The 25,295-nt window shown below is 40.9% G+C and overlaps 3 protein-coding genes across 5 annotated transcripts in view; all 3 read left to right on the forward strand.

Moving 5' to 3' along the window:
* Positions 1-1,186, forward strand: part of RPTN (repetin) — a 3,889-nt gene extending 2,703 nt beyond the window's left edge. Inside the window, exons 2-3 of the mRNA XM_069089974.1 lie at positions 1-564; positions 694-1,186. The exon at positions 1-564 is cut by the window's left edge and continues 1,580 nt beyond it. Coding sequence (XP_068946075.1) covers positions 1-564; positions 694-1,186 — 1,057 coding nt within the window. The remainder of the gene's footprint in view (positions 565-693) is intronic.
* Positions 1-25,295, forward strand: part of S100A10 (S100 calcium binding protein A10) — a 462,639-nt gene that overhangs the window by 259,764 nt on the left and 177,580 nt on the right. The gene's annotated exons all lie outside the window — the stretch shown is intronic.
* Positions 1-25,295, forward strand: part of S100A11 (S100 calcium binding protein A11) — a 399,965-nt gene that overhangs the window by 259,764 nt on the left and 114,906 nt on the right. The window lies entirely within an intron of this gene.

Consider the following 25,295-nt stretch of genomic DNA (forward strand, 5'->3'; position numbering starts at 1 on the left):
AAGAAGGCAAGGACTGGACACTCAATGTGGTCAGTCAGGAAGGCAAGAACTGGACACTCAATATGGTCAGTCAGGGAGACAGGGACTAGATTCTCACTATGGCCAGTATGAGGGGTTTGGACAAGGATCGAGCTATGGTCAGACAGATAGACAAGGTTTGGACTCTGGTTATGGATATTCTGAGATACAGGGGCAAAATCATCACTTCCAAGATAGCAGAAGAGCAAGACAAGAAGGGCAGGGGTTGAATAGAAGCCAGGGGTATCTATCTGGGGAAGACAAGCAGAACCACTTTCAAGAAGGACTGTGGCAACCAGAAAGGGAGTCTGAACGCCGTCAACATAAATTGTATTCCCAGTTCCAGCAGGAAAGGTCTCTCTGCCACAAAGGGAGAGACTGGCAGCAGAGTGGTAGTCAACAGACTAGTGGACAGTCACAAGACAGACAAAGGAATGAAGAAAAGCAGAGCCATCAAAGATACCACCAGCAAACACGTGAAGAGGAAGAGAGTCATCAGACCAGGGATAGACAGGGTCACGAGCAGCAGGGAACCTCTTCTCAGAGGCAGGACAGACAGACCCATAGAGAAAAGCAGAGCCATCAGCGATACCACCAGCAAACATATGAAGAAGAAGAGGATGATCAGAGCAGGGATAGACAGGGTCACGAGCAGCAGGGAACCTCTTCTCAGAGGCGAGACAGACAGACCTGTGGTGATGAGCAAAGTCATAGGATGCAGGACAGTCAAAGCCAGAACAGGCAAACCCGAGACGAGAGGTATCATCAGACCCGGGATAGACAAGATCGGCAAGCCAGTGGTAATGAACAAAGTCGTCATCTGAGGGACAGACAAACCCGTGAGGAAGAAGAGAGCTCACGTGACACCCAGAACAGACAAGCCCGTGAAGGGCAGAGACGACAAGAGGCCCAGAATCGGCAGTGGCAAAGAGACCAGCAGAGCCATCCTCAGACAGAGGGATCCTGTGTGCACGAACATGACCACCTACGTCATCAGAGACAAGATTCTCAGAGAAGGCCTGCTGACCAAAGCTCCCGTCCAACCCAGGCCTATGGGAATCTTAGAGGAAGAGCATCTGATGGGAGTCATTCTGCTAAGTCAACTGCTGCTCCTAGCCCCCTCTACAAGTACGTACAAGAGCAAAAAACCCAGGGGTATCACAACTAAAAGGATACCAGATCAGGATCAAGATCAAGTTCACATGATTTCTCCCTTTAAAAAAGCCCAAGTTTATCTCTCTCACTTATTCTGTACTCAGTCTATATACCATTCCCCTTTTTAGAATGAGTACTTACTTTTAAGGTGCTTTGGCTGGGTCAGGGGCTGGCAGGGCATATCCAGGGGATGTATGAAAAATGACAGATTCCTGGTTGAGTTCAATCTAGGTTTAAAATTGGGTGAAATAATCAGATCCCAGTTTGAATCAGTTGTAAGGGGTTCATTTTTTATTTGCAAACTGAAAATTTGGTGGTAGTTTTAAAATCAGGTTTCTCAGGCTTGTTAATTTTCTGTAAAGAGGTAGATCCTTTTGGCCCAGAAACTCAAAGACACAAAAGCATATTCTCACATCTGTGTTTGAATTGATTTACTTACTGCAATTCAAAAGCAGTGAAAATCTGGATGGACAATGGCTTTCAAGGCAGACACACCTATAGTCTCGATTCATCAGGAATTCCAAAATAGCAAATTGCTCAATTAAGAAAACATATAGGAGAGGGCATTTAAATATTAGCAACACATTTCTTTTGCTTTCTCCCATTCTAGGGGAATGTCAATTTCATCTCTGATAGATTGTTTGGGGGTGAGGAATGTCACATTCATTCCTTCCTTCCTTTACCCCCTCCAAAAAAAAAGTGGAGGCTTTATGAATCTGTCTCCAGTTTGTTCATTTATAAAAGATCAGCCCTAGGTTAGTGGAAGGAAAGGATATTATGTCATATGAATCCAGGTTTCAGAAGGTCTTAAAAATAAACTTACAATACCCGCGCAGGCCTTATAGATTACACCTACCTCAAAAGCATTTGTGTTCCAACTATTTACAATGCATGGAAATTAACAATAAATGATTGGTGAGCAATGACTTTGGTGTCTCTCTTCCTTACTCCATCTTCATACCTCCTAGTCTAGGGTGGGGAACCCGTAGCCTTCTAGATCCTTAAGTGCAGCCTTTTGACTGAATCCAAATCCCAGACCTTCACCAAGGGATGCTTTCCAATAAACACTTCCTGCTTCTTGGTTTTTTAGAAGTCCTTACCATTCCTCAATCCCCCAGAACAAATGTGGACCAAATAACAAGAAATGTCCAGAGGGAGTTTTTTAGCTCTTTTCTTCAAGATATGTTTCTAGAATTAGAAGAGTCCTTTGAGATCAATCCCTTTACTTTATAGATGAGGAAGCTGAGGTGTGACATGACTCCCCTAAAAGTCTGTTGGAATAAACATGGAATTGTCTTCCATTGGGATTGGCGTGGGAAGGGAGGGGCATCTATGGAGAGCTACACAATGGGGTAGAGAGGAGGGCAAATACAAAGGGTAAGGGAGGTGGCCCATTGGAATGCAACAGAGTGAAGTAAAGCTATGCAGTTCCTTCACTAGAGGAATCAGTTATGCTTCTTGTTGTTGAGTTATTTTTCACTCAAGTCCATCCCTTCATGGCCCCATTCAGGGTTGTCTTGGCAAAGATACCAGAGTGATTTGCCATTTCCTTCTCCAGTTCATTTTATATATGAGGAACTGAGGCAAACAGAGTTAAGTGACTTGTCTAGAGTCATACAGCTAGTAAGTGTCTGAGGCCAGATTTGAATCTTTCTGACATCAGGCCCGGCACTCCATCCACTGAGTCACCTAACTGTTCTATCAGTTATGTCCTACATGTCTCGGAACATAGGACACCTAAAGGCCATGATTAGGACCAAGACAAAGGGGCCAAAGAATACTTGCCTGCACCAAATCCTTATGGCGATGGAGGTATTACAAGAAGATGCGGGTGGGAGAGCCATCTAAAGGACCAACCAAGTTGAAAAAGCCAAAGACAGAAAACGAAGGGTACAAAATGGGAAATATAATGAGGCTTAAAAGATGGGGCGCCAAAACAGTTAGCATTTATTAAGCATCTAGTGTATGCCAGTTACTGTACCAATTGCTGGGAATACATAGAATGGCAAAAGACAGTCCCTGCTCTCAAGGAATTCTCAGTCCAATGTGGAGAACAACATGCAACCAACTATACAAAAAAGACAGGATAAATTGGGAGTAATGTCAGGGGGTAGGTATTGGTACTATGGGAGGCTGGGAAAGGCTTTTTGCAAAAGGTGGGAAGCCAACAGGTAGAGATGAGGAGGGAAAGAGCCCCAGGCTTGGGAGAGGATCAGTGAAAACGTTCAGAGTCAGTAGCATGTGTGGATACACCATGTGTGAGGAACAGCAAGGGGGCCAGTGTCACTGGCTCACAGGGTATGGATTTCCTTTTTGATCCTGGAGCCAGTGGAATTTGTTGGATGGGGAAGGGCTTGACACTGTCAGATCTGTGTTTAGGGGGATCAATTTGACAGCTGCGTGGAGGATGGACTGGAGTGGGGAGAGACTTGAGTCAGGGAGATCAACCAAAAGTCTATGGACATAGTCCAGGTATGCAGTGATAAGGCACTGGTGACAGTGACAGAGTGAGACTGATGTGTGACTGATGGTGACAGTGTCAGAGGAGAGAAAGGAGTGTGTATACCAGAGATATGAAGGCAGAAATGCCAAGACTCATTTGACAGTAAATTGGATATAGAGGTAGAGTGAAAAAGAGCATGAGGAATCCAGGATCACCCCGAGATTGACAGCCTGGATGATGCCAGTTCCAGCATCCTTTTCACTATACCTCTTTACCCCCGTCCTCAGCCTTGCTACAAAAAGGGATTATTTGTTCCAGGCTCCCAAATTTTGCCTCACATATTCTTGTCCATGGGGTTTTTTTCCATAGAATTTCCACAGAAGATCCATCTAATGTGCTGGAAAACTTGACTGGAATCTTTTTACATTATATGGTTACGAATGGATCACTTGGACTATCAAGCTTTTATCCCTCATTTAAACCTCTTTCTTTTCCAATCACGCTTTTCCTTGGTTAAGATCCCTTATCCCACACTTTTAAAATGTGTTCCATCTTCAGAAATATCCTTACAACCTACTTGGGCCCACCATAAATCTTTCCGTTGCTCTCCAGATTACCTGAGACATTAATTCCCTAGAGATCTTGGTGTTTGCATATTCACGACCATACAGTGTCCTGCGGCATTTCCGAGAAGACATTGTTTTGAAAACTGGACCTCAGCACTGGGGTGCATGACAGAGTCTTGTGCAATTTCCCGAATGAAATCCCATCTACTCTCTTCTAACTGTCCAATACTGAGCCCAACTCACTTTCCATCTCTCACATCTGCCTCAAATACATGTATTGATAAACTAAGTCAAGATACTTACCAACCAACAGATGTCACAGTCTAAACAATGAGCACTTTTTCATCCATTCAGTTATTCCTATATGGATTGTCAGGTTAATCATTTTTGCATAATCATTGATGTCACTGAAGAAACCCAGTAACATTATGAGGTATGATGCAATAAACATAATAACACCCACAAATAGGAATAGCTGGAGGGCATTACCTTCTATAAGGAATCACTTTTCCATTTGGATGTGGAGCAAATATGGCAGTGGCGAAACACCTTTGGCAAGCATTAACATCTCATTCATAGGAATGTATAAATAGTGGCACACTTGACCCATGCTTTATGTCCAGGGCTTTATTTGTCATTAATGATCATTGAATAGAGGCATCTCTGTATTTGCATTTACCAAGAGATTCTGTATGATCTTAAAATCAAAGACTTCTTGTTGGAGCATAAATTTTTTAAGGTCTTACAATCTGGACTTTGGAAATTATTAAATGTTCTACCATTACTCCAAATTCCAAATTTTAAAAGACTTGTTCATAGTAGATTCTAAATATTATTTGCAAAATTGAAGTGGATCTGTCCATTGCTGCCTTAGAAAATTGACCCATTCCCATGCCACATCAGTTTTATCACTCATTATTTAATTAGGGGTTCTGGGTTCTAGTTCCGGTTTTGCCATTGACTGGCTACATGACCTTAAACCATATACAAAACTGGATGAGTGCCTGACTCACAAATACAGAGCCTTTGACTCAAGAGAGAGAAGGTATGTCGAGCATATTGCTGAAAAATGGCACTGCTTACAAGGCAAATTTTTTTTTGCATGAGCAGGTACTAACTATATTGTTTGGGAAGCATAGCTTTTAAGGCACCATGTTGCTACACTGAGCCAACAATATTTTTATAATCAAAAAACAATAAACGTAGCAAGATCATGTTTTTTCTTCACCTTCCAGGCAATTGCGTGGCCATAAATACATAATCTGCTGTACAGAATCATCTGCCAAAGTCTGTTCCCTTATCATCTTTTCAGCAAGCGTAGCCTCAATTCACATGTAGATCATGCTCATGAAATATATTAACAGCTCCCATTTATATAGTGTTTTACAAGGACAAAGCCTTCTAAATACATTATCTTGTTTGATCTTCACAGTAATCCTATTGAGTAAGTAATGCCAGTATTATTATCCTGATTTTATAGTTAGGGAAACTGAGACTCAGAAAAGTAATTGTATTTGCCCAAGGTCATACATCCAGTAATAATCACAGTTCACATTTATATAGCACTTAAAGGTTTATAATGTGTTTTCCTCGCAAGAACTCCTATAGCAACTATAGGTAGTATAAGTATTTTAACCCCTATTTGACAGGTAAGTAAACTGAGATTCTAACTTGTCTGTATCCCTCTATTAAATCATTCTTCCATTGTTTCTGGTATATCCATTCAGTCTCTTTATTTAAGGAGGAAGCTCCCTGAGGACAAGAGTTTGTGGTTTCTTTTACTTTGCACATACTTTGTGTATCTAGTACTCTGTATATACAAAATAGGTCTGTAACCAATGTTGTTGGACACCATACTATGAAAGCTAATTATGAAAATTGTCTAGAGGCTAGAGGAATGAAGAAACACCATAAATATCTAATAAATGAATCAAGCACTGTACAATGGGGAATAACAATTTTCTTCCAGAATTAAACCCTTTCTGCCAATATTACAGATATAACCCCTCATGGCTCATAGGTCTGATTGGTCATTTTTAAATCTTACTTAAATTTTCTCAGGCACAGGAAAGGATCAGAAATGTGAAGAATGAACCTGAAAATGTTTCATCTGTGATGGGTGAGGTATAATAATCAGTCTTTGCCAGAGGTAGCTAGGTGTGGCACAGTGGCTAGAGTTCTAAATATAAAATCAGGAAGAGTCAAAATGAAATCTTTCCTTGGGCATTTACTAGTTCTGTGATCCTAGCCAAGTCACTTTAACCTCTATCTGCCTTAGTTTCCCCAATCGGTAAAATCGGGATAATAATAGCACTTACCTCTCAGAGTTGTTGTGAGATAACACTTTTGTAAAGTGTTTAGCACAGGGCCTGGCACATAGAAGTGCTTTAAAATTTTTTCGTTTCCTTGTTGAAATAAAGTGGATGTATATGGTCAACTAAATGGAAAAAGCTAAAACATATGTTTCTATCAGAAAGCTGAGGTACCAGTAGCAAGGCACTGACCTGAATTCCAGTCTTGATTCTGCCACTAACTACCTGTATGACTCTAAGCACCTCACTTCCCTTCTCCCCAGTTCCACCCTGCCCCATTTCATCATCTACAAAGCAGGCAGGTTTGACGGGATAATCATTTTCCTCTACTCATAAGGCTTAGGGTTGGAAAGGACCTCGGAAATCTGAAGCCAGATGTTCTTATTTGGATCTAATGTTCTTTCTACTAAAAGAGGGGTCATAAATTTAGGGCTTGAAGGAACTTTTAAGATCAAGAGTCAAACCTTGTTATTTTACAGATGAGTAAACTGAGGCCCAAGAAATTAAGTAATTTGCCATGGTCACAAGGATCTGAGCCAGGATTTGAGCCCAAGTCTTACTGATTCCACAAGTCCAGCACTCTCCACCACACTGTTTCTCAAGAGTTCATTCAGTTCTAAATGTCTATGGCTAAGTAAACAAATCAACAGAAAACAAATAACTCTCCCAGGGGCTTAAGCCAAAGCATAATAAGTTCAGCTTCTGGAAGAACCTAGGATATGTGATTTGTGGTTCTATTGCCACCTTGTGGTGACTATGTAATTGAAGGTGCCCACAGGAAACGGAGCGGACTATACCAAGCCCAGAAACATTTCCTGACTGCTGGGTTGGTCGTTCACCAGGTTTCAGCCAGGAAGGAGGAAACTGATAGGGACAATGACTCGCCTTCATTGTTCTGGAAAATGCAGCCCACTCCATGAGAACCCTAGCATCTCTGGGCTTAGCTGCAGAAGCATTAAAACAAAGAACATGCAAAGAAAGAGCATCATTTCAGAGACCATTCTTCTGTATCTTCTTCAGTGTCCATAACTATTCATGTCTCTTGTCATGCTTGTTCATGTCTGGGAATGATAAGAATTCTTCCTCAATATGCATGACAAGGTAAGTTCCTTGACCACATATTGTCCCTGATAACCCAATCTGGCAATTGCTGGTGCTTTTACCCCCAAAAAATTTCTTTGTATTTAGTCTGTAGATATTTTGTATTTATTTATATGTGCACATGTTCATATATGCCTACACATACAAATGCAACAGAATAAAAACTCCTTGAAAACAAAGACTTTTGGGGCGGCCAGGTAGCACAGCGAGTAAGAGCACTGGCTCCAGTGTTGGGATGACCTGGGGATCGAATCCCGGGCTCAGATACTTAGTACCACACCCAGAAATAACTGGCCGTGTAACCTTGAGCAAGTTACTTAACCCCGATTGCTTTAAAAAAAAAAAAAAAAGCCTTTTATTTTTGTTTTTGGGATTTTAGGATCTAGCACAATGATTGACACATTGTAGGCTCTTAATAGGTGCTTGTAAAATAAATGCATGGATGAATGAGTGAATTTTATTTCAGTTCTAGAATGTCCATGGAGAAACAGCTAGATGGCACAGTAGATAGAGTACTGGACCTAGAGTTAGGAAGACCTGAGTGCAAATCCTACCTCAGACACTTACTTACCTGTGTGACCTTGGGCAAGTTACTTAATGTCTCTAAGCTTTAGTTTCCTCATCTGTAAAATGGGAGTCATTTTTAAATATGTAGTATTTTCTTTTCCCCAATTGCATGTTAAAACAAATTTTAACATTTTTTAAAAGTTTTGAGCTTCAAATTCTATCCTTCTCTTCCTCCCTCCCTGGGATAGTAAGCAATCAGATATACATTATACATATACAATCATGTGAAACATTTCCAGATTAGTCATTTTGTACAAGAAGACCCCCCAAAAAAAAGAACAAAGGAACAAAAGTGAAAAATAGCCTGCTCTGGTCTGTATTCAGACAACATAAGTTCTTTCTCTGGAGGCAATTAATATGTTTCATCATTAGTCCTTTGGGATGGTCTAAGATCATTATATTGCTGAGAATAGCTAAATCATCCACAGTGCATCATACAATATTGCTGCAACTGTGTGCAATGTTGTCCTGGTTCTTCTTACTTCACTTTGTATCAGTTCATGTAAGTCTTTCAAGTTTTTCTAAAATCATCCTGCTTGTCATTTCTTACAGCACAATAGCATTCCATCACAATCATATACCACAGATTTTTTAGACATTCCCCAATTAATAGGCAGCTCTTCAATTTCCAATTCTTAACCACCACAAAAAGAGCTGCTATAAATATAAAATGAGGATCATAATAGTTTCTACTTTCCACAGTTGTTATGAAGATAAAATGGGGCAATATTTGTACAGCGCTTTGCAAACCCTAAAGTATTATATAAGTGCTATTATAGCTATTATTATTACTATTAAATACCCTAGTACCATGATGTCATAGACTCACAGGGCAATAAGGTTGATGTCATTGAAGATTTTTGACTATTAAATTAATGTCAAATTATAGGGGGATTACTAGTGGTACTACAGGACTCAGTACCTAACTCTGTCCTGTTCAACTGCCTTATCAATGAGTTAGATGAAGGCATGTATGATGAAGGGTCTGACACAAGCCCAGACCATCTCAACTGGCATCTCCCATATGAAGGAAACCGGGGAAGCTGTTTCCAAGAAAATATTAATGACATGCAAGAGACCGGAGAGCCTTGGAGAGACTGGAGTAGATGTAAACATTCGGTAACTGGTTCTGGTGGTCAGCTCCCCATGTGCTAAAGAAGAGGCTCTTTGATTGGTTTCAGAGGAATTCAACTAAGTTTGTTAACTTCAAATACTGTTGTTTTGCTTCATTCACTTCTCTTGGATTTCAGTGACTCGTTCACTCATGGTATCTGGTGAAGGGAGTTTAGACTCCAATCTTGAGAGTTTCAAAACATTGGGAGAGCAATCCACAGGAAACTGGCAAGGTATCTCATTTGGAGAAACATTGATGTCCTAGGGATCAAGGATCAATTTTCAGGAATAACAGGACTCTAGCTCAGAGAAAGAAATTCATCTGGCAGTCATGCTGCATCTGGAAATGAATTTGGTAGGATCAGTGCTATGTGGAATTTAGTTCAGTGTTGAGACTACTCCCCCCAGAGACTGAGGCAGTTTAGGGGAAAGTACGTTCCAGAGATGTTGGGAGAAACTTTTGTACATTTGTTCTTACTATATCTTTGAAGTAAATATTCCTTTGTCAAAGTCAATCCAATGTTAAGTGATTAAGCAGAATTGGGATGTTAGTCATTGCCCCTCCCAAGCAAATGAGAGAACTCAGCCAACAGATACTCAAGCTGATGGTAGAAAAAGAGACTGCTCCAACTCCCTCAGGTTACCCTAGAACCATGGTCGTGAGTAGAGGCGGAGTATAACCATGTTTCTCATGGAAGAAATGCTTATATGGTTGTAACAAAGCTATTTGAGATACCTAATACTCTGTGGACTTGTTGAAAAGTTTTATTGATGCCTTTGGGACTTTTTTACACCACAATAATTTCCCCACATACCCTCCAGAGGAGAATCCGTTGGACAACAAAAATAGAACAAAACTCCCCTGCACAGCGATTTCATTTAATACAACATTCCAAAACCATAGTCACTCACTTCTGTCCAAAACGAAGGAAAATGTGTTTCCTCATTAGTTTCCAGCACCCAGATTGGTCGTTTTGGGATGACAGCATCTGAATCCAAAAGATCTTGATTGGCTAGAAGAATAAGCCAAATTTTACTAAATGGAATTGAATGACTACAAATGTAAAGTCCTACACTTAGGTTCAAAAACACGACTACATAAGTACAGAGTGAGGGGACACATGAAGTGGTGGTCATTCATAGGAAAAAACATTCAGGTTACTGCGAGTTCAGTGTGAGTCAACACTCTGACATTGCATTCAAGGAAGTTAATGCAATCCTAAGCTATTTAATTGAAGTGTAATGTCAAGAACAAAGGAGGTAACAGTCTCACTGGAGGCTGCACTGGTCAAGCCACATCAGCAATAATCATTTGTGGTGCCACATTTTAAGGGGGTGTTTAAAAATTGGAGGAGATCCAAAGGAGAGAAACCAGAGAAGCAAAAACTCAGTGGAGATGTGATAGCTATCCTCAAATTTTGAAAAATACTTCTGAGACCAAGGATTCATCCTTACTAGGATAAATTTAGCTCAAATGAGGGGGAAAGGGGAAAGCAAGGAACAAGGAGTGGGTGTTATAGAGAGCACATTCCAGAGTTTGACTAAGTTGAGCAAAGAGTTTGGGAAAACATCCATGAGGTTTGTTATGGGTATTTAGTTGAACTAGTTCCCTTCCAAAACAGAGCTAGTATTCTAATGACTGATCTGGCATCAGAAATTCCAAACATGTTGTTGCTGTTGTTAGCTACAGCTGCAGTATTGCTATCTTTTGGAGCAACAAAGAGTATTTTTTTCCTCTTATGGAAGAAACTATAACTCCTAGTCCAATGTGCTGCTCAGACAACATCTGTAGTATTGTGTCCTGCCCTTGGCACTGTAATTTAAGAGGGATATTTAGAAACTAGGACACATGCAGTGAAAAGTAACCTGGAAGGTTTACCTATTAAATGTTGGACTCATATGCACACATAAGTAGAATGTAAGCTTGTTGAGGGCAGGGGCTTTGTTTCCTTTTGTCTTTGTGTCCCTGGGACAATGCCTTACACATAGTAAGTGCTTAATAAATATCTACAAACTCAATTGAAGATGCTTAGTTTGAGCAAAAAAAAAAAAAGATGTTGTGACAGTGTCTTAAAACATCTGAAAGCTTCTGTACATAAGAGGAAAATAGTTTATTCTGTGTTGCTCCAAAAGAAAGGAGATAGTAATAAATAAAAATATTAATAACTTACATTCTTTGCATATCTAGTCAGTCCCAGTCATGCTTCATATTCTGCCCCATGTTCTTGCCATCCTCCCTGCTACCACATGCTCAACCTACTCACCCCCTCCTCCCCATTACCCTCTGTCTCTACTTTCCAGTTCTAGGAATTTCATCAAATTAATATGGCCATTCCTATAAGAAAGAGCACATCAATTAAATCAATTCCCTGAAGTTTCACTCACCATCACTATGACTTCTCATATCACAACATCCCTCCTTGGCCACCATCCCCTACACTGGCCATCTCTCCCTATTGGAATGGAAGCTTATCGTGGATAAGATCTCACTATTTTTACTTGTTACCTCCAGAAATTATTGTAGTGCTCAATACACACTTACTGCTTCCTAACTACTTTCTCAGACATTTTTTAATAGTTTACAAAGTAATTTCACATAACACTATTACTTGAACTTCACAACAACCTAATTAAACAGGCAGGTTTTAAATATCACAGAGGCCCAGAGATAGAAAGGGACCTCTAGTCCAACACATGCCTGAAAAAAAATCTTTTCTACAACATAACTAAAAATTATTATCTGCTCTCTACTGGAAGACCCTCCAAATATAGGAAGTTCACTACCTCCTGAGTCATCCCTGTCCACCTTTGGAAGGCTCTATTTGATAAGAAGATTTTCCCTTATATTGAGTACAAAAGTGTCTCTTTTCATCTTCCATTTATTTCTCCTACATCTGCCCTCTACAGATCAACATTACAAGTCTAATCCCTCTTGCAAGTGATAGCTCTTCAAATACTTAAAGCAACTATCATTATCTCTGTTTTACACACAAAGAAATGGAATCCAAGAAAGTCTGTGTTTGGCCCGAAGTCACACATTTATCAAAGGATGGGACTAGAACTTTCTAGCTCCAGTTTCAGCACCCTCTCTATTAGACCATGGTTCCACCAGTAGGTGGAAATTATACAGAGGCTCAATAGAAAGAACACTCTAATGAGAGCTGTCCCAAAATGGACTCCCTCTTGCTAGGTAGTGAGGTGGTTGCCACTTGAAGTATTCAAGATGAGGCTAAATCACTCTATGCCAAGGAAGTTATCCTTCACTGGATAACAGGATGAACTGTGTAAACCCAAAGCTATCTTCTTACTCTCAAATTCTGTGATTCTACAAATTTCTTCTGAAATGCAGTATGGCATACTAGACCACAGAGGACCAGTCTTGTAGTCAGGAAGATCTGGGTGCAAGTCCTGCCCAAGACATATATTATCTATGTGATACCATGAGCAAGTCACAACCTACCAGTGCCCCCTGGGTAACCTTCTAAGTCACAGAAGATCTACAGTCTACACCAGTGGCAAGAGTTTCCACCCTAAGAATACTCTATTTCAGTGAAAAGGTCCAGAGCCCTCACACAAAGACACATAAATGAAGTAATCTAGACCTACTTCCTATACAGGTTGGCCCAAAAGTCTTAGTGCTATTAAAAGTTTCCTAAGTTATTAAAGCTTAAAAGTGCACTAAGATGTGGGACACCTTATATAATTCAGGAATCCTTTCCACAATATCGCTAACAATGATATCCTTGCTTCTGCTAGAAGTACATTAAGACAATAAAAGTCTCAAATTTACATATCCATTTTGACCACATTTATCCATTCTTGAAACAGATAGTTAGATTTGCTTTATCCCACCCATCACACATGAAGGAGGTGGAGTCAAAAAGGTTTACCAAATTTGCCAATGATATAAAGCTAAGAAGAATAACTGACATGTTGGATGATATAAGATCTAAAAACATTGGGGTTGCATCTGTAATGAAATTTACTATGAACAAACGCAAAGTCTTACATTTGGCTTAAATTAGTGGTTGGGATCTGAACTGGACTTTGAACCTCAGTTCTGTCACTTATCTGTATGACCTTGGGCATAGTCATTTAGGCTCTTTGAGCTTTAGTTTCCTCATCTCAAAAGTGAGATGGAATAGATGACCTCTTGCAATTCTAAATTTAAAATTTTATGATTCTATGAAGTATAAGAGAGATGATAGAAATGCGGCAAGACAGTAATTCATTTGAAAACAGTCTGGAGGCTTAGGTGGACTGTAATCTCAGTAATGATATAAAATATAAAAAAAAAAAAACCTTAATGCTGATTTGGGTTCCCAAGAACCATTAACAACCACTTTGCAACAAAGGTAAATGGCAGTAAAAGATGTGCTCCCCCATGTGGCCTGAGAGGGGAAGTTCCTAGATAATGTCATTTCCAAACCACAGCCTCCTCCTTAGACAAGAGGAGGTGAGGGAGTTCATAGAAAGCCCTCACCACAAGGGCCACCTATCAGGTAAATCCACATTCATTAGTTCAAGAATCTGGCCTTCTGTCAAGAGAAGGGAGGAGAGGGGTTCTCACATGGGATTTCTGACATTTCAATGTTCTATAAATGAGTTCCAACTTTTGCTATTCTAATAACAATAGGTCACTAAATAACATTCAACAAACCCTTATTAAATGCCTACTATGTACCAGGCACTGGAGTTTAAAAGATTTTTTTTAAACAAAAGAATCTTTGTCTTCAAAGAACCAGTATCCTGCTGGGGTAATGTGTATCTACAAGATAATTGGAAGAGAGAATAAGCATCAATAATTGGTGAACCCAGGCTTCTCATAGCAAATGGCATCTGAGCTTGACCTTAAAGGAAACTCGAGATTCTAAGGGGCAGAAAAAAGAGGAGGTACATTCCAGGCATGGGAGATGGCCTGTGCAGAAACACAGAGAGAGAAAATAGAATGATGCAATGTATAAGAAAAAAAAAAGAGGTTAGTTTCGATGGACTGAAAAGTATGTGAAAGGGAGGACTATTCAATATACCTGGAAAGGTAGGTTGGAGCCAGATTCTGAAGGGCCAAAGAGAAGAATTTACATTTTATCCTAGAGGCAATAGAAAGCCTCTGAAAGGTCATAAGCAGGGGACTGACATGATCTGACTTGTGTTTGGCTAATATAAATTTGGCAGCTGTGGAAAGGATGAATTGGAGAGTGGAGTAACTGCAAACAGGGAACCCAATTAGGAGGTTTTTGCAATATTATCTTCAAGAGGAGATGAAGACCTGCACTAGAGTGATGGCTGTATGAGTGTAGAGAAGGAAGAAGGTGTGAAAGATATTGTGGAGGTAGAATCACCAAGACTTGGCAAATGATTTAATATGGGTGTAGGAAGGTGAGGAACAGGAGAGTTAAGTATGACTCTGAAGTTTCAAATCTGAGTGATGGGGAAGATGGTGGTAGCTTTCACAGAAGCAGGAAAGTCTGAAGGAGGGACATGCTTAAGAAGGGAGAAAGTTCCACTTTGGATATATTGTATTTGAGATGTTAATATGACTTAGGTGGAGATGTGCAGCCCACAATTATTGATGCAGAATTAGACATCAGAAGAGAGATAGTGCTGGATATATTTGGATTATATTAGGGCTGGGAGCCATCTGCCTAGATGGGAGCAGATGGAGCCAGCAAGATAGAGTATTAAGAAAAAAGGAAGAAGGTCTAGAACAGAGCTGGGATGACACACAGGTCTAGTGGCAAGAAATAACTGATGGTCCAGTGAAAGAGACTGAAGAGAGAACCAAGAGAAAACAATGTCACAGAAAACAAGGAGAGAACATCCAGGCTACAGGATTTAGCAGATTAGGGAGCGCAGGAGAACTTGGAGAAAGTAGTTTCAGTAGAGTGATAAAGTTTAAGAAGTGGTGCAATGGAAGCAATGAGTGTAGGTAACTGAGCTTCCTAGGACTTTGACCTTGAAAGGGAGAATAACTAGAGAATAATAGTCTGAGGAAACATCAACATTAATTGGAAAGTTTTTTAAGATGGGGGAGGCCTAGACATGTTTGAAGGCAACAGGGAGGATAAGGAGAGGGTGAAGAAGGAGAGAATGAGAATGACTGGAAGGGTCATTACCAGGAGGAGAAAGAGAAGATGGGAGCAAGGGTACGAGAAGTTAGACTTCAAGAGAAGTAGACCCAGTTTTTTGGTTTTCTTTTCCTATGAAATGCAGGAACTTCCTGCAGGCTCAGAAATTCAGGAAATTCTGGCTCAGATGCCTTAAAAGGAGACCAAGGGAAAGGCAAGTGAATTCTTCATATAGTGGCTTATTGTAGGTCTCTTACAATTTGGAGGTGTCTTCTGAGCTCCACATAAGACCTTTCTTAGGAAAAAGCAGGGGTTCTACGGTGAATCCGTTCCCCCAGAAAAGCTACAATGGAGTTATAGAAGCAACTGCAGAGTTATATGTTGACACATGCAAAATAATGTTTTAACTATTTACACAAAAGTTTAGTAAAGGAGTAATCATTGGTAGGCAGCGTTAACCAGAGAAGGCTTCTTGGAGGAGGAATTCAGGTAGAAGCATTCTCCAGGGTGGGAAATAGTATTTAAGAGATTATTCTGACAATGTATGTTAAGTGATGAACTGTATGCATGTGATCCTAGAACCAGTAAGATTGGCCATAGGATCATGAATTTTTCAGCTAGACATCTCTCTCTGTCTTTGTCTCTCTCTATCTACCTCTGTTTGTCTCTGTATCTTTGTCTATCTCTGTCTCTGTTTCTCTGTCTCTCTCTGTGTCTCTGTCTATCTCTCTCTTTGCCTTTCTATTTCTGTCTCTTTCTCTGTCTCTGTTTCTCTTTTCAATATTTCCCTGATATTTACTCTTCTTAAAAAGCTGGAGGGGTAGGCAGTTAAGGTCATAACAAAGTAACACAATGGGCATGAAACTCGACAGCCAACTTAAATACTTGGCTTCATAATGACCTAATTGATACGTGAATTTTATCAAACACCAACAATGGATGAGAGAAGAAAAACAACAGAACTCTTGGTACTTAAGTACTGGACAAGTCTGTCCACAGTGACTGGTTGGAAGACATATGGTTTGATAGTTAGGTCAGGAGAAAAGAATCTTGTACCTTCCCTGTGCCCATGAGTCATGGCCTAAAGCCTGGGGCAAGACCTTTACACCTGTCTCAGTTTCATTACACAGAAAATGGCCATCCTTTTTACCTAACCACAAAAAAGAGCCATCATCATGGTGTCCTGACTGGGAAAACCATGAAAGTCCTAATCCCCACTGTTAGGAGATAGACAATCATTCTGCAGTGTTAGATTTCTTTGACATTTGGCAAGAAATACCCAATGAAGAAGGGTTTTTGATTTGTTTTAACTAAACTGAGTTTCATCAGGTAGGTGTTTTACAGAGTTCCATGTGAGTCTTCACCCAAAACCCTGACACGTAGTAGGAAGAAGATCTCTCATAAATATGAAACAATTATACCCAATGAGTATTCCATAATAAGAGAAGCTAATAAACATCTGCTAAACTAAGGAGAGATAAGAAAACTAAATTAAATTTTTATATGATGACTTTAAGGAAGAATTCTTACAGCTAGGCTAGTTTAAAGCCTGCCTCGTGAAATGACGTCAAGACAGTCCCAATTCACTCTAATATTTTCTGACCTCATTTCTCTCTCTTCCTCCTGCATCTTACTTTAATTGCCAAGGAAAGAAAATGTAATGGGGATGAAGGCAACTTATACATCTTTCTCACCTTGCCTCTGAAGTGCTCAAGGCACCTTACATAAGTGATCTCATTTGCTCTCCAAACAACACCCTTAGGAAGAAGGGAGGGAGGGGGATAGCGATCATTGCCCATTTTACAAATATAGATCTGGGGCCCCAAGTCATTAAATGACTCACCCAAGGTCACCCAGAGCTTTATGATCCAAGATTGTGCATCCCTTCCATTTCCAAATTCAGGGCTTTGCCTGCAAGATTCTTTTAAAGAATCTTCATGGTGGATATTTCTCCCAATAAAGATTCACACTTAAAGTCTACCTCTTCCCACAAAAGATATGCACCCACAGACCAGTCATAAGTAAATGGGAAGGGATCATTTGAGTCTTCATGTATTATGTTGTACATATATAAATTTCCAATAATATGCCAAGTATTTGAGTCCAAGGTTGCCCAATCTTGAAAGACTGTGCAGCTGTGTCCTGGAAGTGGTCCCAAAGATACAGCTGCTGGTAATTGGGGTGGGGGTGGTGTTCTAAGAAGACTTGCAATATATTATCAATGCTGTTGTTACATGGGTATGGGTGGTGGGGAAAACTGACCTCTCAGAATGTGGAAGGAGCTTTAAGAAGTAGAGTGAGTTCTTAATGGGTAGGGGGAGATGAGTAACGACTATATAGAGGACAGAGTCTGTGAATAGATGTTAGGAGTCAGAGAGAAAGACAGGGAGACAGGAAAAGGGAGGGAAAGACAAAGAGAGAGGAGAAGGGAGAGAGCGGGGGGAGGGAGAGAGAGAGGATGGGAGGGAAAATGAGAGAAGATGGAAGGGAGACAGAAAAAAGAGAAAGAGAGAGAGAGATGGAGGGAAGGAGAGGACAGGAGGGAAACAGAAGAATTAGTGAATAGAAAGTGTGGGGTAGAGATGAGTGCATGTATGAAAAACAGACAGAAGGAGCAAAATAAAGAGATTAAGAAAGAATTGAGATGAAAGGCAGTGTATGGGAAGAAATATCAGGAGCTTGGAGGCCTAACTAGGTTTAAGCCAGAAAAACAGAGTGAGGGGAGTTTTGCAGTTCTAGTGAGGATTCAAGTATGTGCATTGGGGGTTAGAGAAGAGGATGTACTCTATGCCCTAATACCCTCCTACACATTTTTACTAGTCAGGGGGCTGTTGGGAAGCACTCACCCAGACAGATTCTGTTTAATATGCTACGTCCGAGTAGCAAGTTATTGAGATCTCTGTCATCTCGATGTGGGAAAAGACTGCTCCAGAGCAAAATGGAAGGGGAAAGGGATAGACACAGAGGGGGATATTGACATTATCGGATTTATTGTAGAAATGATCTTTTAGTTGCCAAACCTGATGGCCTTTTCTCAGTCCTCATCCTTCTTGACCCCCAGGTGGCATCTGATGCTGTTTCCCACCTTCTCCAACCCTATTACTCTGAATTTTCCTTCAGCCTGTCTGACTATTCCTTTTCAATCTCCTCTGCTGGATCACTATCCCAATCACAACCCCTAACTGAAGATAGATCCCAAGGCTCTGTCCTTTTCTCTTCTCTCTCTACACTTTCTCACTTGGCATACTCATCAATTACCATATCTACACAGATGACTTCCACATCTCTGTATTTAGCCCTGGACTCTCATGAGTTACGTCTTCTACTGACTATTGGACATTTCACACAAAATGCCCCCTAGGTATCCCAGGCTCAACCTGTCCAAAACAGAACTCATTGTCTTTTCCCCAAAACCCATCCCTTTTCCCAGACTTCTCTATTTCTTTCAAAGGCACTACCATTCTTGCTCCTCACTATCACTAACTCCCATCGATTGCCAAATCTTGTCATTTCTGCCTCTGTGACATCTGTCACATCTGTCCCCCTTTCTCTACACACACACAACCACCACCACATCATCTCTCTCTCCTAGATTGTTGTAATAACTTCCTATTTTGGCTTTCTTCTTCAAGTCACTCCCTACTCTAATCCATTCTCCACTAAACTCCCAAGGTGATCTATATCCTTCACAACTTGACCCTAACCTTACATTTCCATTCTGATTATATGAAACTTGTTTTCACATGGTCTGTAGTAAAGCCAAATCAGTCTTCTTGCTGTTTTCCATAAACTCCCCCTTCCAACTCCATTTCTTTGCACAGAATACGCTTCCTCCTCAGCTTGGCCTCTTAGAATTCCTTATTTTCTTAAAAACTCACCTCATGCCTTCCATTTTTAATAAAGTCTTCCTTGGTTCCCTCCCCCTGACTGTCAGAGCCTAGTCTCCTCCCACTATTCTCCATTGCCTTGTATTGATTTCTGTGTGTATTTTGTATGTATTTTTATCTAGTCACTCAATGCAGCCTCTGAGGTTGAGATAAACAGTATTGATTGATTCTCTGCTACTTGTGCTCATTTTGGCCTAACAATTCACATCAAGAAAACAGTTTCTCCATCAGCCACCACCACCACACCATCCATACATGGAACCATCAGTTACAGCAAATGCAGATGTTTTGAATTTCGTGGATAAGTTCACTTACCTTGGTAGTGCACTTTCCAGGGATGAACACATTCATAATGAAGTTGACACACGCATTGCCAGAGTCAATCAGTGTTTGGGAGACTCCTAAAGAAAGTGTGAGAGAGAAAAGGTATTAGGTTGACTACCAAACTGAAGGTCAACAGAACCTTTGTGCTGACCCCATTGTTGTATGCCAGTGAAACCTGGACAGTCTACCAGCCCCATGCTATGAAACTGAATCACTTCCATTTGAATTGTCTGAGGAAGATTCTGAAGATCACCTGTCAGGATAAGGTACCAGACACTCAGGTCCTTACTCAAACTAAACTGCCAAGCTTCCAAACTCTGCTTCAGAGAGCACAACTCTGATAGGTTAGCCATGTTGTTTGAATGCAAAACATACGCTTGCCAAAAACACTATTTTATAGAGAACTCACACAGGGCAAGCATTCACATGGCAGTCAGAAGAAGCGATACAAGGACACTCTCAAGGTCTCTCTAAGAACTTTGGAATTGATTGTGTGACATGGGAGACACTGGCCCAGGACCTCTCAGCATGGCTTGCCCACGTCAGACAAGGTGCTGTGCTCTATGAGCAATGCAGAATTGAAGCAGCTCAAAGGAAACTCAGGATGTGCAAATTTAGAGAATCCACCCCAAATGTTCACATGGACTATTTGTGCCCAACCTGTGGCAGAGCATAGTCATAGTCATAGGCAGACACACTGAAACTTGACTCTAGCATAGGGATGTCATTTTGGTCCTTTACAAAGGACAACCACCACGACCACCACCATAACTATGTACATTGTTGTCTCCAATAGAAATGTAAGTTCCTTGAGGAACTTTTTTACTTTGTATACACAGCACCTAGTACAGTGCCTGGTACATTTGTTGTTCAGTCATTTCACTCACCTCTAACTCTCTGTAACCCCATTTGGAGTTTTCTCAGCAAAAATACTGGAGTGCTTTGCTATTTCCTCCTCCAGCTCATTTGACAGATGAGGAAATTGAGGCAAACAGGGCTGAATAACATGTCCAGGGTCACACATCTAGTAAGAGTGTGAGGCGAGATATCAACTTAGGTCTTTCTGACTCCCAGCCCTATGCTCTATCCATTGCACCACCTAGTTGCCCTGCCTGGCACATAGTAGGCACTTAAAATGAATCTTTATTGATCAATTGGTTGTTCCAAACTATAGTTCTGGCATTGCCCAGAACCTATGTCTGATCTGGTTCTTGTTCTCTGGAACTCACATTCTTCACTGGGTCCTTGTTTTCCTCCCCTTAAGGGAGATCTTAAGACTGACTCCTCAAAGGTGAGCATTTCTTCATGTCTTTCTCTCTGAGTGTTCTCTCTCTTTCTCTCCCTCTCCCTTTCTCTCTCTCTCTGTATCTCTGTCTCTCTATCTCTGTCTCTCTCTGTGTCTCTGTCTCTCTCCTCTCTCTCTCTTCTCTTTCTCTCTCTCTCTCTCTTTCTCTGTCTCTCTCTCTGTCTCTCTGTCTCTCTCTCTGTCTCTCTCTGTCTCTCTCTCTCTCCTCTCTGTCTCTCTTTGTGTCTCTGTCTCTCTCTGTGTCTCTCTCACTCCCTCCCTCCCTCTCTCTTTTTTTCCATTCTCACTCCCAGAATTTCAACCATCACCTCTCTATAAATGACTCCAAAATCTGTATTTCCTGCTCTGATCTAGCTGCCTACAAGACAGTGTTACCTGTGTGTTCTGCAAACATTGTAAACTCAACAAATTCCCAAACCTTTCTCCCTTAACCTTTTTCTCCTTCTGATTTCACCATTTCTGTCAGAAGCAGTGCCCATTTTCCCATATTCAAAGTCTTGCTGCTATCTTTGCCTCTTTCCTTCCCACCATCTCTCATATCCAATCAGTTACCAAGTCCTGTTGACTCTTCTCCTGCTGTCCCTCTTCCATCCCATTCTCTCAATTCTATCTGCCACTGTGCTACTATAGCTCCTCATCACAACCTGCCTAGGCTACTGCAGTAACCTCATAACCAGTCTTCCCACCTCTACTCTTTAACTAAGGTCAGATTTATCCATACATCTCCTGCATATGCTCTGTAGTCTCCCACCTCCATGCTTTTATTTACACTGTTGCCTATCCCTGGAATGCCCTTTCCATACCATCTGTTAAACTCCTACCTATTCTTTAAAGCCCAACTCAGATGCCATCTCAATCAACCAATCAACAAGCATTTTTTAAGTGCCTGGTATGTGCCAGTGAACAAAACAATGGAGATACAAAGACAAAATGAAGCTGCACCTGTCCTCAAGGAGGCATATATTCTAATGGGGGATTACTTCCTCCCAGAAATCTTCCGTGATCCTGCCAGTGGTAATAACTTCTCTTCAATCTCTGATTTCCCATAATCCATTGTACTTCTGTTACATGTTTATCATGTCTTATTTTTCTATAAGCTATTTCTTTTTTTTTTAAGAAATTTGGGTTAAGTAACTTGCTCAAGGTTACACGGCCAGTTATTTCTGAGTGTAGTGGTAAGTATCTGAGTCCGGATTTGATCCCAGGTCATCCCGACTCTGGGGCTGGTGCTCTTACTCACTGAGCCACCTGACCTCCCCACTAAAAGCTATTTCTATGAATGTCATCTCTCCATATGAAACTGTACAATCCCTGAGCACTGGGATCATTAGTGCCTAGCACAGTGCCTTATTCTCTATTTAGTGGGACACCCATTAATGCTTTATAATTAGCTCAAAGTGACCTGACAAAAATAATTAAATCAAAAGAATTACCAATCTAAATATCTTACAGGAAGGACTGAGGGGAGGATCAGACTTCAGAAAAGCTGCAAAGAGAAATCCTCTGAAGGTTTACAGAACAAGGAGGATTCATCCACCTTTGCCACAAAAGGGGTACTAAGGGGAATTCTCTCTCCTTCGGGTCTCCAGAAGACACATTAGTAAGCCAGAGGGAAAAAAAAAGGCCCGAACTTCTCTTATTGGAAAGCGGTCACTCAGTGGGATAGAGATAAAAATAACAGCTCATGTTTATATAATGCTTTAAGGTTTGCAAAAAGCTTAGCACACAGTTCATTAGAGAGATAACTCAAGATGTCTTCAGGAGGTAAGAGAAAAAAATTAGAAAAGACACAAAGTCTCTCTAATGACCTCTCTAAGTCAGATAAATGCACCAGTCTTGTGGTTCTCATGTGGTCAGTGATGAGCAAAATCACTACCCACTACGTGAACTCTTTTCAAGATGCCTGAGACTTTGAGTGACTCACCCAAAACAGACCTGCTCCTCCTCTCAGAAGGGTGTATGTATGGACGTGGAGGGTTTGCAGAATGGGGACAAGGAGTGAATGTATGAAGAGGGGAAGAAAGGTGGGCATGACACATACAATTTTTGAAACCCAGACAATAATGTTAAGAGGGATATAGGGCACATATCTTCCTAGCCCCCTTGTAGTGTCCAAATATCTGACCAGCAAAGGCTGTATTCACTTATGAATTTCAACAACTCCAAAGCATCAAGAGCCCTGAATCAACAGACTGGCTCAATAGGCCACACAACAGACAGGCTAACTCAGTAAATCTGAAACCTAATTCAACCACTGGATGACCTGTGACAAGCAGCTTGACCTCTCAGTGGCCCTGTTTCAACATCTTGGAAAACGGAGGCGGCAGGTCCTTCCATCACAAGATGGCTGGATGAGGAATAACTAATAAAAAGAGGCTTGTTAAATCCTCTGCAATAGACTCAGTGTTATATAAAAACTTAATCATTATAATCAAGCTGGGGATAGAAGTCTCCACATTCCCAATTCAGCACTTGGCAGTTATTGGACTGGCATCTGATAACAACCGAAAACACCAGGGAGTTATCTGCCTTGCCATCACCACTCACAATCACCTTCACAAACTGGTCCAGCCCAATTCTGACTGCTTTACACAAGGTTCAAAAGTTGGGGGAAATGATCAACTTCAGATTGTCTTGCTCTAACCCCTGACCACGGTCATGAGCCACTGAGTCTCCAAGGGTGAGGAATTCAGAGTTTGTGCTCAGAAACTTCACAAAATTGATCTACAGACACTTTGCCATCATTGCCACCCTACTATAGAAGAAACATCAAAAATAGTGATAACAATGACAACAATAATATAATCCCATATCTATATTTAGAGGGGTGTGTTGGTAAATATTTAAGAATCAACTCAAGAAAAAGTATGTGTGACACATTTTAAACTTTAATCTCCAATATTAACATTTTCTCCAGCACTTTCTTAAGGCTAAACAGTCACCAAAAAAGAATTAATCAAGCTCTGATTTGTAGCATTTGCTGATTTCCAAGGAGTAAATGGGCACACTGACAATTTAACAATCAGCTCACGGGAACCTGTACATATCAACACCAGTACATCCTTCACGTATTTCTTTAAGGTTTGTAAAACATTTCACAGACATCATTTGATCTTCACAAAAACTCTGTAAGGTAAGTGCAATCACTATCTCCACTCACAGATAAGGAAACTGAGGTCCACAGAGATTATGAAATGTGCCTAGTAGACTCACAGTGTCTGAAACAAGATTTAAACCTAGGTCTTTCTGAGTGTAGTTGTCTATCTACCATACTAGAAAGGCTATGTCTGAGCTAAGCTTTCCAAGTACAGCTGTCTATCTACCATACTAGAAAGGGTGTGTCTGAGATAACCCTCTAGGTAAAGACAACACGGCAGGACTGGGAGGGAAAGGTCTCTTAGATGACATTTTCAGAATTAAAAGTCTCATCACTATGGAAATCAGTAGTAGAAGGGAAAGAGCATTGCATCTGGCCAGAAGACCTGATTGTGAATCTCTCCTGTGTCACTTACTTGCTGGATGACCTTGGAAAAGTAATTTAACCTCTCTGGGATTCAATTTCCTCACCTATATAATGAAAGGGATGGGCTGGATGATTTCTAAGGTTCCCTTCAATTCTAAAATCCAATGATTCTATGGTCTTCTAAGGACACAGAAAAGATCTCAAGGGGCATTTGTAAATAAAGTAAGGGTTGCTACCAATGGTTTTCACACCCAAATGCGACTACTCCACCTCTTTGTTCCCTAGAACTCTGGATTCAATCAGTCAATAAATATTTATTAAGCTCCTATCCTGTGTTAGGCACTGTGCTAAGCACTGGGGATACAAAAATAGGCAAAAGACAATCCCTACTCTCAAACAGCTCACATTCTAAGAGACAATGCGCAAACAACTGCATACGAACAAAGATAAAGAAAGGATGGATGGAAAATAATCAGCAGGAAAAAGGCACTAGAGTTAAGAGGGATGGGGAAAGACTTTTCTTAGAAGGTGAGGTTTTAGCTGGGACTTGAAGGAAGCCAGCAAAGGGAGGAGGCAGAGATGAGGAGGAAGAGCACTCTAGGCATCAGGGACAGCCAGCGCAATGAGATATGGGTAGGATAGCAATCAAAAGGTCCTCCCCTGTTCACCTATTGCCCTAACATGGGCAAAAGCAGTCACTCCAGCTTTGTTTTACCTGTGGCAATGGGCAGCTTTCCTTACTATGCAAAATTCTGCTTATTCAAGATCTCATTTGACTAATAACAACAGTTCAGGCTAAACTCAGGTGTTGACGCTTTTGAAAATGCAGTCCAAGAACAGATATGAAATCAGCCCCATGACAGGTGGAATTTTTTGCTGCAACTCTTGCTTTAATCTAGAAGACAGGTCTGACCTGGTCACTGCAGCAGTGCTCAGATTGCTCGGATCTCTCTCTCTCTCTCTCTCTCTCTC

The sequence above is a fragment of the Petaurus breviceps genome, unplaced genomic scaffold (genome assembly GCF_028583685.1).
Source record: "Petaurus breviceps papuanus isolate PSGF00001 unplaced genomic scaffold, PetGlider_PUasm1.0 186, whole genome shotgun sequence".
Lineage (NCBI taxonomy): Eukaryota > Metazoa > Chordata > Mammalia > Diprotodontia > Petauridae > Petaurus > Petaurus breviceps.